The 14868-nt window shown below is 35.9% G+C and overlaps 1 protein-coding gene across 2 annotated transcripts in view; it reads left to right on the forward strand.

Moving 5' to 3' along the window:
* Positions 1-14868, forward strand: part of LOC127173883 (receptor-type tyrosine-protein phosphatase mu) — a 228799-nt gene that overhangs the window by 102060 nt on the left and 111871 nt on the right. For both annotated transcript variants that reach the window (XM_051123958.1, XM_051123950.1), the window contains exons 4-6: positions 2733-2811; positions 8108-8223; positions 10549-10723. In XM_051123958.1, the coding sequence (XP_050979915.1) occupies positions 2733-2811; positions 8108-8223; positions 10549-10723 (370 nt within the window). The remainder of the gene's footprint in view (positions 1-2732; positions 2812-8107; positions 8224-10548; positions 10724-14868) is intronic.

Genomic DNA, 14868 nt, shown 5'->3' on the forward strand with positions numbered 1-14868 from the left:
TCTTTTTCATCTTGTCTCATCTGGTCTCATCTCTGTCAAACTTTGTCTCATCTCATATCCTCTCCTCTCCACTTCTTTCATATCCTCTCATCTTTTCTTGTGTTCTTTCTTATCTCATCTCATGTTGTCTCATCCTGTCTCTTTTCATCTAGTTTTAGTTTTGTCTCGTCCCGTCCCGTCTCGTCTCATCTCACCTTTTAAACTTATCTCTTCAAACCTTGTTTTATTTCTTCTCTTTTTCATCCTGTCTCTCCTCGTCTCATCTCACATCATTTCCTCTCCACTTCTTTCCTATCCATCTTTTGTTTTCTTTCTATTCTCATCTCAAATTGTCCCATCTCATCTTACCATTTCAATTTATCTCTTCAAACATTTTTATTTCTCCTCTTTTTAATCTTGTCTCATCTTATCTGGTCCCACCTCGTGTTGTCTCGTCTCGTCTCGTCTTGTCTTGTCTCATCTCGTCTCATCTCATCTCATCTCAAATCATCTCATCTTGTCTCAAATTTTTACTTATCTCTTCAAACTTTGTTTTATTTCTCCTCTTTTTAATCCCAATCTCATTTTATCTGGTCTCACCTCATGTTGTCTCTTCTCATCTCATCTCGTCTTGTCTCTTCTCATCTCATTTCATCTCGTCTTGTCTTGTCTCGTCTAGTCTCAGCTCGTCTCATCTTGTCTCGTCTTGTCTCATCTTGTCTCGTCTTGTCTCGTCTCGTCTCATCTCATTTCATGTCACATCATCTCATCTTGTCTCATTTTTTTACTTATCTCTTCAAACCTTATTTTATTTCTCCTCTTTTTAATCTTGTCTCATCTTATCTGGTCTCACCTCATGTTGTCTCTTCTCATCTCATCTCGTCTTGTCTCTTCTCATCTCATTTCATCTCGTCTTGTCTCATCTTGTCTCATCTCATCTTGTCTCATTTTTTTTTACTTATCTCTTCAAACCTTATTTTATTTCTCTCTTTTTAATCTTGTCTCATCTTATCTGGTCTCACCTCATGTTGTCTCTTCTCATCTCATCTCACATCATCTCATCTTGTCTCAAGTTTTTACTTATCTCTACAAACCTTTTACAAACCGTTTTATTTTTCCTCTTTTTCATCTTGTCTCATCTACTCTTATCTTATCTTGCCTCTTGTCATCTCATGAATCTCGTCAATCTCATCTCATCTCACATCTCAAATCATCTTGTCCCACCATTTTAACTTGTCTCTTCAAACCTTGTTTTATTTTTCCTCTTTTTTTGTCTTGTCTCATCTCATCTGGTCTCATCTTGTCTCACCTCTTGATTCATCTTGTCCCATCTGATCTGTCTTCTCATCTCCCTTCTCCTCATCTAGTCTCATCTCTTAACTCATCACATCAAACCTGGTCTCATCTCTGTCTCGTCTTGGTCCATGAGTGTGGTAAGAGTCCCCAGATGGCGGTGACGGGGTTAAAGTGACACAGCAGCTGCAGTGTGTGTGTGAGAGACAGAGACAGAGCTGGCAGTGCTGTGTGATATTATGGTCTGTCTGGAGAACCGCACCCAGTTCCTGAAGAAGCCGTTCATTCTGTTCCTCATCTGTGCTCGTGTCCTCCAGGGGAAACCTGTCTCTCTGACCACTCCGATTGGACAGTCAGACATCAGCGTCTCTGTTTATGTTTGTTTGGGGACGGCAACGACTGCTGGTCAATTAAAATATACGTTTATCCATTCAACTACAGTTCCATCACTTAAAATGGAAGAACTTCATATACTCATGGAAGATTGGAGAAATGTCTCAGAGTCCAAATATGTCTTCAGATTGATAGATTAGTCAGAATGATCATTCTGCCATCATTAAATGCTCTCAAGATGTTCCAGACCTGCATAACTTTCTTCAGTAGAATACTTCAGCTATTTTAAGGTCCAGACAACATTGGAACCCATTGAATTTCATTGTATGGACAGAAAACATTGTTCAGAATAAAACATTTTTGTGTTTGACAGAAGGAAGAAGGTCATACAGGTTTGAAACGTCACGAGGGACACGTGAATGATGGCAGAAAAAAGGTTTCATCTTTTTTAGTTTCAGTTTTACACTCAGCATGAAAATAGCCAAAAATTATGGCAAAACCAAAACGACAACTTTTTGATCTGAGCTGTATTTCACTGTATATTTAATTCGATCGGCTTAATCACGCCATATTCGCGGTCAACAGATGCTGCGGGTCAGCGTGACCGTGACGTTGCCCTGCGCCGCAGAAGCAGCTCAAGGGACGCCTGTCAAATCACACGGCGAATATGCATCATAATAGAAACCTTAGCAGAGAGCAGGCATCCCAGAATCCTTCGCTCGGCACTCTTTAGCCCTGACCCCCAGAGTCCGGCTGTCGAGTTGAATTGTTTGGCTGTATAAACGCAGTCTGAAGCGAGCAGATTTAGCACATGCTGCCGCAGCACCTCTCCGATACAGCCGTGATTTACCGCGTCCATAAACGCCGCCATCTGACAGACAGCCGATTCACCGTGAGCACCCTTGGAGCCCGCTCCCCTTCCGCCGCCGATTTAACAAGTTCGGTCCAATAACTAAAGCCAAATGGTGTTTTAATGAGCACTAATGACCGTTGCGAACGGTGCTTTCCTCATCTTCCGCCGTCGCGTAAAGCCTCACCTCCTCGAGCCCTGCGGGACTCCTGCGCCTGACATTTGGAGAGCGTGTCCATTTATCACTGTGCTTATGAGCTTTCTCTTTCCTCCGCAGATCGTCTTTGAAGCGGTGACCTCCGGGCAGCGCGGCTTGCTGGCCATCAAGGACGTCGTCCTCCAGGGCCATCAGTGCAGTAAGACCCGTCTCTGTCGTAAAAACACCCTCATCGCCCGCTCCTTGGCCTCTTCCTGCCACCCTCCAAATATCAATATCGTCCGTCTTTCTCCAGGCATTGAAGTCGAGCCATAAAAGAGAGCGTAATAAAGAAAACAAAAGACAGAAAAGAGGAGGGAAGAAGACGATAAAGCTTTCATGTAATGCTGGAGAGATATCAGGCTGTAAAAGAGACGCCGTTAGCAGGATGAATGGAGGAGGACGGAAGGGGTCAAGTGGGATTCTGCTGTCTACTTAGCCAGCACACTTATAAGGCAGCATCTTAACTGATTATGTGACACTGAAGACTGGAGTAATGACGATGGAAAAATCCAGCTTTGATCACACGAATAAATTACGTTTCACAATATATTCACATAGAGAACAGCTATTTTAAATGGTAACAATATTTCACATTTTTACTGTGTTGTTTTGCGCTAATAAACGCAGCCTTACTGAGCAGAAGAGACATTAGAAATATTAATTATTCCAAACTTATGAATATACATAAAATAATTAATTAAAGCTTTTTTTATTGTGATGCTTTTCATCACTGAATTAAATATGCATTGGCTGCTGAAAATTCAGGTCTTGCATCACAGGAATAAATTACATTTTAACATAGATTCACATTGAAAATAGCTATTTAAAAAAAAAAAAAAAAAACATTAGAAATCTTAATTATTTCAAACTTCCATGCATATACATGAAATAATTAATTAGTGTATTTTTATGATGATGCTTTCTCATTACTGAATTAAATGTGCATTGGCTGCTGAAAATTCAGGTCTTGCATCACAATTAAATACACATTGACTGCTAAAAAAAAAAAGCTTTGGAATAAATTACATTCTTAAATATTAAATTAAATGCGTTTCTAATTCTCATCAAGACTGTGTTTACTTGATAAAAAATACAGAAAAAAATGTTATATTGTGAAATATTATTACAATGTAAAACAACATTCTTCTGTGATCAAAGCTGAATTTTTCAGCATCTTTTCTGACAATATACACTACTGTTCAAACATTCGGTGTCAGTAATTTTTTATTCTTTCTTTTTTTGAAAGAAATTAATACTTTTATTCACCAAGGATGGGCTAAATTAATAAAAAGTGAGAACATAGATTGATGTTGTTAGAAAATATTTATATTTTGAATAAATGCGTTTTTTTTTTTAAAACTTGTTATTCATCAAAGAATCCTGAAAAAAAGAATCACGGGTTGGTTTCAAAAAAAATTATTAAGCAGCATATATTAAAATAAAATTTTGTATTGTAATAATTTTGCAGTATTATTGTTTTTTCTGTATTTTTGATCAAATAAATTAAAACAGCAGTGTTTGATTGGTTTATCCTCTCACTCACATGAGCTGTTTATTTTTCAGTGATTGTGAGTCGAATACAGATTAGAGATTGTTGAAGCAGACTTTCAGTCCCTTAATAGCAGATTAAACAGGAATACATAGAGCTCAACTGGATAGTTACTGTTTTACTGCGGCTGCTGACTTTCTTATTGAGTATTTTTGTCTTGTTTTGCAGTGCAAATATTGAAACGTTCTTAAATCAAAATACAAGCAAAATGACAAGATATTAAGCCTTGTTTTCTGAAAACAATTTATCAAAAAGTAAATTTAAGGTTAAAACATGAAAAAGGTCAGAAAAATACATTTAACCATTGCATTGTGCTCAAAATACTTTACCTAATTTAATGTTCCTGGTCAAAAATAACTGGCTTTTAAAAATTCCTTGTAAATCTCTCAAATGTGGATTTAATCCTTTTGCGAATTTGCTTTTTTTCAGTTAGCACAGGTTTTGTGTCTCTTTTTTTATCTTTTTCTTGGTATTTTTATATTGTTTCTTTTTGTGTTCGATCATAGGCGTCAATGATCTGAGTTTATGCACGTAAGTTTGTAGCTGAAAAAGCATTATTTGTTGATAATCTTGACAATGTTCACTCAAAAACTAAGATCTATGAGGCCTACGATCAATCAGCTCTTAAAAAAAACTGCAAACTGATAGAAAACAAGTTGACATAAAAATATTTGTAACAAGGCATTATAAGTAATTTTTGAAGGCCAGTCATTTTGTACATCAGTTTGTAATAGAGTGGGCAAAAATCCCCAAAACATACAAAAATTATCTTCTTCTTTTTTTTTTAAGAGCTTATTGATCGTAGGCCTCATTGGATCTCAGTTTTTGAGTGAACATTGTCAAAATTATCCACAAGTAATGCTTTTTTTAATCTATAAACTTATGTGCATAAATGCCTATGATTTAAAAAAAAAAAAAAAAAAAAAAAAAAAACAGCAAATTTTGGATTTAATACTTTTGTGAACTTGCTTTCTTTTTTTAGTTAGCACAGGTTTTGTGTTTCTTTTTGTGTCTTTTTCTTTTTGTATTTTTTGTATCTTTTTGTATTGTATTGTAATTTATGCATGTAAGTTTGTAGCTGAAAAAGCCATTTATTTGTGGATAATTTTGACAATGACAAAAACATCTTAGTTTTTAACTTTTTCAGCTACATGTACAAACTTATGTGCATAAAAAAAAAAACTAAAATAAAATAAAAAAAAAGGAAAAGAAAATCCTCTCCAGGTCAGCATGACCAGAACACAACAACACAATCAAGGGGAAAACATGTTTATTTCTCTGACCTCACTGACATATGTGTGTTTCTTTTCCTTTTTTAAACTTACTTAATTTTCATACATTTTTCAAAAAACAAGATTTAATATCTTATATAATTTTGCTTTTATTTTCAAGTATCTTGATTTTAGAAAATGTAGATGTTTGCAGCCAAGTCAAAAATCATTTTTTGCTGTATAAATAGAAATAACATACAGTATCTGTCCAGAAAATGTCTCCTGCCAACAGGTTCAGTTATTAGCACTCTGTAAATCAGCACTGCCTGATATTTAAGACATAATGTGCATTATAGAATATACGTGCATTATGCAGAACGCTAGTATGTCATTGTGAACAGACTGTGCGTCTCAGAGATGAAGTCACTGATCAGAGGTCAGTATCAACACGTTTGTAGCGTTAACGAGAGGACGTGTTTTCATGTTTGAAGGATGATTGTGTTGAAGTTGTGATGAAAGCAGATGGCACAGCGTCGCTCTCTGACAGCGGGCGGTCTTGCCATCATCATAGCGGAAAGAAACGCTTCTTTAGCCAATGGAGGAAGGAGACGGGCGCTGGAGTAATAAAGGTGGCTTCAGATGCACCTGTTGAAATATTGAAGAGCGCAAGGAAAAACGGAGACAGACGCTGATTAAATTAGCAGTGTTTCCGCGGATCAATTCAAGGTCACGGCGGCCCGCGAGAGGACAGAGTCAAATATTAGACATCATAACCTGATTTAAATGAACTTTCATCTCACAGATGCGTTTGCTTTTAAATGCATATTGACCCAGATACGAGTGCGCTTTGTTGTAGAGACTAATGAGAACACGCCGGCCTCCGCTCGCTCTTAAATCAATAGAGTTAAGGTTAGAGTTTTAGGGGAATATTATTAGCTGAGCGCAGATTAAATGAGAAACCAATAATGATTTTTGCGTTGTACTCGTTCTGAAAAACAACGAGGTCGAGAGGGTGATATTGATAGCTGTAATAAAACATCATGAAATACTTGAAGAGGTCGAGGTTAAAATCACGTTGAACCCTTATAAATGAATCAGTATGTGTGTAGTTGTATTTACGTCTGATGAGGAATATTTGAGTTCATGATGAGATCTCTTTTGACTTCTGATTGCAAACTTTTCATCTGAAACTCAAGAGATTATTGCAGGTCGTTCCGTGTCAACTCAACCAGAGGTTCCCGGCTCAAATTTTTGATTTTGCTGATATTTATTCTAAAGAAAGATACACATATATAGTGATGAAATCCAAAATATTAAATGTCATGGAAGAATATTTACTGAATAATCCAGTATTTTGTAGAGGGAGGTCAAAGTGGCATTTTTCACCTGAGATTCAGAGTTACAGGGGTAAAAATGACTTCAGAAAGATGACAGCATCATTATCTTATTTTTACACAGAGATTGGTAGCTCTATTAGTAAAATCTGTTGACTTTATCAATCTTTGTTGCATTATGTGCCAATGGTGACCATTCAAAAATGGGGAAACAGCACTTTTCAAGTTTTTCGCCAAAGTTTGCAAGTCTATATCTCAAGAAGTATTAAAGATATCTTAATGGCCTTTCAGACATTGGGTCTTAACAAACTTTCCTTTTGGAAACTTTATTTTTATTGGCCTATGAGATTCGGTTCCAGAGATATTGTAATTTAAATATGGCTCCAAAGTGACCAACTTCAGGTTTTGAACCACTGAAAATGGGTAACATTCAGTAAACTGGTCATGGAGCCTCATCGAGATCCCCATATCTCTGGGACTGAATGAGATATGGGGAACCCTTAAAAATTAAGATTCTAAAAGAAAAGTTTATGAAGAATCATAATCTAAAAGCATATTGTGATATCTTTAATAGTTCTTGAGTTACCGGCAAACAAACTTTGGAAAAAGAATGTTTATGGCACTCACACAGGTGTGTTCAATGCAGTTGTATTGCCAGAAAGAAACGAGATACATCTCTAGTTTCAACATTATTTGTTCTTCAGACATTCCTCTTTAAAAAAAAAAGTAGCATCATATTTTTCAAACTGACAAACATTTGGTTTTTGACCACCGAAATGTGTACGATTTACTCTTGGAGACACATTGAAATATCAATATCTATGGAACCGAATCTCATAGGGCATTAAAAATGAAGATGCCAAAAGGAAAGTTTGTTAAGACCCAATATCTAAAAGGGCGTTGAGATATCTTTAATAATATATCTTTAATACAGGCATGCAAACTTTGGCGAAAAACTTGAAAAGTGCTGTTTCCCCATTTTTGAATGGTCACCATTGGCACATAATGCAACAAGGATTGATCAAGTCAACAGATTTTACTAAAAGAGCTACCAATCTCTGTGTGAAAATAAGATAATAATGCTGACATCTTTCTGAAGTCATTTGTACCCCCCTGTAACTTGACTCCGAATCTCAGGTGAAAATTGGCTTTTTGACCTCCCTCTACAAAATAATGATTTACTCAGTGAATATTCTTCCATGACATTTAATATTTTGGATTTCGTCACTATACATGTGTATCTTTATTAGCAAAATCAAAAATTTGAGCCAGGGAAGAATTTGGTTGGTTTGGCAATGAATGACCCTGCAGTGTGTTTTAATGCATGCGTGTGAATGAACATGTGCTCTGTTTCTCCAGTGAACACGCCGCACTTCCTCCATATCAAAGGCGTGGAGGTGAACGCCGGACAGACGGCCACGTTCCACTGCACCGTCAACGGAGAATGGAGAGACAACTTCAACCTCTGGCTGCAGGTCAGACGCTCAGAATTATTACTGCAATAGTAGTGAAGATCCGTCATCCGCAGACAGCAGCACGTGTGTGTTAATGACTGATGAAGAGGTGGAGGCTCATCCCGTGATTTCTGTCAGAATCCGCTCAATCCGGTCTGAATGTCCCACGGCAGAGCCTCATTAAACCCAGAGGCTCGTTTACAGCCTCATCTGTCCGCTGGGACGCGTGACGGTTCAGCATCATTACAGTTTAGTGAGTTTAATGAAGCTGCGTTGAGTTTGGCTTTCTTCTCTGCTGTTTCTGAGCGTTTGGCTGTTTAAATCACACGCAGACGCTCTGATCGGCCCTCTGACAGTTCGATGGTGTAATGTCGTATGACGTCACGACAACTCGAGCTTAAGTTCATCAGCGTCGAAGCTGCAGAACACTCGCAAACAACTGCAAATTTCTTTGTTCTGTCAGTGTTTTTGTTTGCATTTTTAGGAAAAACATTAACATTTGTTTCTGCAAAACTGTCTTATAAGATTTGTTTTTAAATATATCTTGATTTTAAGTTCATTGTAAAATGTGTATAAACCACTCAATTTTATTAGATTTATGCATAAAACAAAGAAAAATAATTAAAAATATTAATAATAATAATTATGAAAATAAAACATTTAGTGATTTAGTCTTAAGGGTGTGTAGAAATAGTATCAGTAAAACAAGACAAAAATATTAAATAAAATAGTAATAGAGAAAAATTGTTTTGTCTGATATACACTGTAAAAATATTTGTACAAATATTATAAAAATATAAAACTGTATCAGTCTTTCTCATTCCAAATTTTGCTTTTAATTCTGTTAAACTTGCCATTTCTTTATTTGTAAACTATATTTGTGGAATTTACTATTTCTGATTGAATATTGTTTAAAAGTAAATTTTCATCGGTTTGGTTTGAATGCAGTGGAAATTATGTCGATATGAGACAGTATATTGTGAAACAAAATCTTAGCCATAAATTTGTAAATACAGTCATTTTATTTCATAAAAATAAAACTTATTTTAATACCTATTTTTTTATTTGTGTTGTGATTTTTATTATTATTTCATTTTATTTTTATGTATAATTTTTATTTTATTTTATTTTATTTTTTTCAGGACAATTAACACTTTTAAACTCAGTTCTGTATGTCAGGCTTTCTCCAAAAAACAATAAATAATATTTAACAACAAATAACTACAATCTAATATAATAATAATAATAATAATAATAATAATAATAATAAAACAATATTTTTTGAAGTTGTAAATGGGACATATTATTGGAGTGTATTTTACTAAAAAAAATATTATTTCAGTTTTTCTACGTCAAAATTTCACAGTTGTGACCCTGGACCACAAAACCAGTCATAAGAATCAATTTTTTTTTTTTTTTTTTTTTTTTTTTTTTGAGATTTATACATCATCTTAAAGCTTTTGAAAATCTGGAAAATGGTGGTTGAAAAAATAAATTGAAATATTGAGAAAATCGCCTTTAAAGTTGTCCAAATGAAGTTCTTAGCAATGCATGTTACTAATCAAAAATTAATTTTGATATATTTACAGTAGGAAATTTACAAAATATATTCATGGAACATGATCTTTACTTAATATCCTAATGATTTTTGGCATAAAAGAAAAATTGATCATTTTGACCTATAAAGTGTACTGCTGGCTGTTGCTACAAATATACCCGTGATATTTATGACTGGTTTTATGGTCCAGGGTCATAATTAATTCATTGTTACTGTCCATTTCTTTGTAATTAAATGTAAAAATTCACTAGCAGTTTCTGAGTGAAAACGGTTTCGAAGTAAATCCTACACCAACATTTTTTGAAATTCAGTTTTGATGTTTTGTAGCTATAGTAAAGTATTTTTATAGTGATCGGGACAATAGCGCATCAGCAGTAGATGTGATGGACTCTTCCGGTGACTGAGAACAAACTAGTTGTAGTTTAGTTGAGGCTCGTGTGTGGAGTGTGAGAGGTGTTTGAGTTGTTTGTTAGTGTTTTCTCAGCCCGGCAGTTTGTCACTTAAACAAACACGTCCTCATTAACAGAGGAAAGAGATCCAGACATTAAGAGCAGAGTCCCTGATGACAGTAATGAAGAAATATCACTGACGAACAAATGGCCTCCATCTGCCTGCTGAACCGGCTGACAGCTGGAGGAACCACACGCGTGCGTGCGTGAGTGTGTGTGTGTGTGTGTGCGCGTCAGCTTGTGTGTGTGTTTATGTTTATGAAGTGTGAATGTATATTTTATTTGTTCTTTCTAAATGTCTCCTCACTGAGCGTCTGTTCTTCTGTTTCTGGTCTGCAGGGAATCGGCGGTCGTGAAGCTCCTATGAAAGCAACCAAACCGTGGAATAACCAGCGCTTTATCGGCATGTTTGATGTGGTGAACACGACCAAACAGGATTCTGGCCGTTACAGATGCATCGTCCACTCAAACAGAGGCGTGGGAGTGTCCAACTATGGAGAGCTGACCATCAAACGTGAGTACACGCGCACACACACACACACACACACACACACACTTACTCATGCACTCACTCACACTGACACTCACACAAAAACACACACACACAAACAAACATTCACTCACTAACACACACACACACACACACACACACAATCACTTACACTGACAAACAACCATTCATTCACTAACACACAAACACTCACTCACTCATGCACTCACTCACACTGACACCCAGATGCACACACACACAATCACTCACACACACACACACACGCACAAACATTCACTCACTAACACAGTCACTCACTCACTCATACATACACACACACACACACACACACTCATTCACTCACTCACCCAGATGCACACAACAATCACACACGCACACACAAACATTCACTTACTAACACGCACACACTCACCCATTCATATACATTCATACACTCACTCATTCACTCACTCACACTGACACACTCAGATGCACACAACAATCACTCATACAAATGCTCACACACACACACACACACACACACATAAACACTCACTCACATGCACACAAACATTCACTCACTAACACAAACACTCACACACACACAAACACTTACACGCACACACAAACGCACACACACTCACTCATTCACTTACAGACACACACTCACATGCACACACAAACACTCACATGCACACACTCATTCACTTACTCACTGACACACACTCACTCACACGCACACACACACTAACACACACACATTCACTCACTCACATGTTCACTCTCACACTAACACACACATACAAACCATCGCCTGTTGCGTGAAGCTAGCTGAATGAATTCAGAGTTTCAGAGTAGGTCTAGAGCTGATAAAACTAAACAAATCCAGCCTGGTTTAGATCAGGCTCAGCAGCCTCACAAAACTTGACATAAACATTCTCTGTCAACTCAGGTTTTGATCCAGCGTTTGTGATTAACTCTAATGCAAACATGTGCTGCAAACACACGGAACATTTTAATTCACTTCTCACGAGTCGGCACAGTTCACTTTTGTACTAAAGATTAAGGGTCACCGTTATTAAATGTAAAACCAATTTAAATGCATTTACAAGGCAGAAATAAACACTTCAGCAAAAGTTTGATAGGGCAGCAGAAACTTTATCGCATCAGATTTACGTCACTTTGCTCCCACCTGATTGGTCTGGTTTGGGTTTGTGATCTCTAACTCAAAATTAAACCTGCTCTGAAGCAGGGTAGCTGTGTGGCACAAGTTACCCACCCAACCGCCTTCTTGAGCCTGAAAACCATTTTTATTGATTTCACAGCAAAAATATTCAAATTGCAACAAGTGATGTTCTTCAAGTCAAAGTCTAGTTTGAAATGCAAAATCATGATGTTAATATTCATTGATTGATGTATCCATGAATGAGGTTTTCATGTCTTTTTGAGGACGTGCATGCATGCATGCGTGTGTGTGTGCATGTGTGTGTGTGTGTGAAGGACGGTGTGCAGCTCCTCCACAGACGGATGGATCTGCAGCAGAAGCGTGCGCGGAAGAGATTGATGTGTGTTTTATGTTAATGTCTCTCGCGTGTGTTTGGCGGTAAGAGTCGCCCTTGACCGCGGCCGTGTTTTTACGGGTTCGCCGTCCCACGCAGCCCTTCAACAGTCATTTGATATGAATTTATGGTGCGACCGCATCTGAATCCCAGTGCGTTCTCCACTCTCCGGCGCGGTAATGGCCTTCAATATTTCTTCAGCTCTTTCTGTGTCTCTCTCGCTCAATTGAATTTATGTTCCTGTAGTTTTTACCTCACAGCTTTATGTGATTGATTGCTTTAATACCGCCTGTCCGGATGGAGAGCTGTCAATCAATCTCAGAGGCTCCACCCTGAGGCCGGACGACACGCCTTCTGTCTGACATTTAATACACTGCAAAAATGATGTTGTTCTTGTTCTTGTTCTGGTTGGTTTCTAGTACAAAAAACGAACCATTAAACAGTACAGCACTGATTGCGGAGTTAGATTGTAGAGCTATATAACAAAACTTTTTCATTTTTGTCTTCTTGTATTTTTTGTGTAATGTTTTATAGCATATTTTAGCAACTTTTCATACATATTTATAGTTTTAAAATTGTATACTTTTGTGTACCAAATTTTATGTTTTATACATTAGTTTAATACTTTTTTACAATATTATTTTTTATACTATGGATTTTATAATATGTTTTTATAGTGTATAGTAAACATATTTTATACAAATTATTGTATTTGTAAAATAATCAGTATTTATTAGTTTCGGACAGATAGAAATGTTGATACACACAATTTCAGCTGATTTATTCTGTGTTTTTGTACCTAACTTTCTTTGTGTCTCGCTGTGATTTGATTCATTTCTCCATTCTGACTTACAGTATTATTGTGGTTTCTGTGTGTGTGTGTGTGTGTGTGTGTGTGTGTGTGTGTGTGTGTGTGTGTGTGTGTCAGGCAGGTGTGTTACTGAAACAGGTCACAGCTGTCCACCGTACTAAAATACACACACACACACATACATATAAACACGTGTGTGTGTGAGTTGTGGGTCTCCTGCAGCAGCATTACTGTGTGTGTTTGTGTGTGTTTGTGTGTGTGTGCTCATTTCTGCTGTTTATCTGCTGTTTTACACTCTAACGCCTCTAAAGTCGGTGCTTCAAGTCTCTCGTGCTTCAGTTTGCTGGTATTTACAGCTGCTGTTGTGTTTCTACTCAACAGGACAAACACTAGAATCTCAGACTCAGTTTGATTACAGTGGATTCTTATAATTTAAAATATGTAATACTATATTTTCAATGTTTTATACTGTAAAACGTTTACTACATAAATGTAATCATTTTAATACATATGAATAAATAAATAGTTATAAATAAATATTTAAAATAGTCAACCCAAAATTTGTTCAGACACCTTCAAAATTTCTCATATTATTTGTTTATTCACTATAGTTTTAGAAAATAGTAATAAAATATGACAAGAACAAACTGTGTCAGAACAAATTCATGTTGATAATTTCAGATAACTTTAATAGAACGTATGTAACAAAAAATATGGTCAGGTCAAAGTGTCAAATCACATTTTTGGTCCCAAATTTTTTATCAGTTTTACTGGTCCTCCACTGTATGAAGAATAATTGTGTATAATCTATCACAGTTTACTTTATTTAGCTATCCTTGCTTTCATATATATTATATATATATATATATATATATTATATGTGACCCTGGACCACAAAACCAGTCTTAAGTCGCTGGGGTATATTTGTAGCAATAGCCAAAAATTGTGACCCATGGGGTGGGTCAGAATTATTGATTTTTATTTTATGCCAAAAATCATTAGGATATTAAGTAAAGATCATGTTCCATCAAGATATTTTGTAAATTTCCTACTGTAAATATATTCAATTTTTTTATTAGTAATATGCATTGCAAATAACTTAATTTGGACAACTTTACAGGCGATTTTCTCAATATTTAGATTTTTTTGCACCCTCAGATTCCATATATTCAAAAAGTTGTATATCGGCCAAATATTGTTCTATCCTAACAAACCATACATCAGTGGAAAGCTTATTTATTCAGCTTTCAGATGATGTATTAATCTTAATTTAGAAAAATTGACCTTTATGACTGGTTTTGTGGTCCAGGGTCACATTTATATATATGTGACCCTGGATTACAAAACCAATAAAACGTTTACTACATAAATGTAATAATTTTTTATACATGTGTATGAATAAATAGTTATAATAAAATGTTTAAAATACAGTCAACCCAAAATCAACCCAACCAAAAACCCATAAGGGTCAATTTTTTGAAATTGAGAATTATATATCGAAAAAAAAAAAGCTGAATAATTAGTTTTTTTCATTAATGTGTGGTTTGTTAGGATAGGACGATATTTGATCGAGATACAACTATTTGAAAATCTGGAATCTGAGGGAGCAAAAAAATTCAAAATATTGAGAAAATCGCCTTTAAAGTTGTCCAAATGAAGTTCTTAGCAATACTTACTTACTTACTAATCAAAAATTAATTTTTGATATATTTACAGTGGGGAAATTTACAAAATATCTTCATGGAACATGATCTTTACTTAATATCCTAATGATTTTTGGCATAAAAGAAAAATCAACA

The sequence above is a fragment of the Labeo rohita genome, chromosome 2 (genome assembly GCF_022985175.1).
Source record: "Labeo rohita strain BAU-BD-2019 chromosome 2, IGBB_LRoh.1.0, whole genome shotgun sequence".
Lineage (NCBI taxonomy): Eukaryota > Metazoa > Chordata > Actinopteri > Cypriniformes > Cyprinidae > Labeo > Labeo rohita.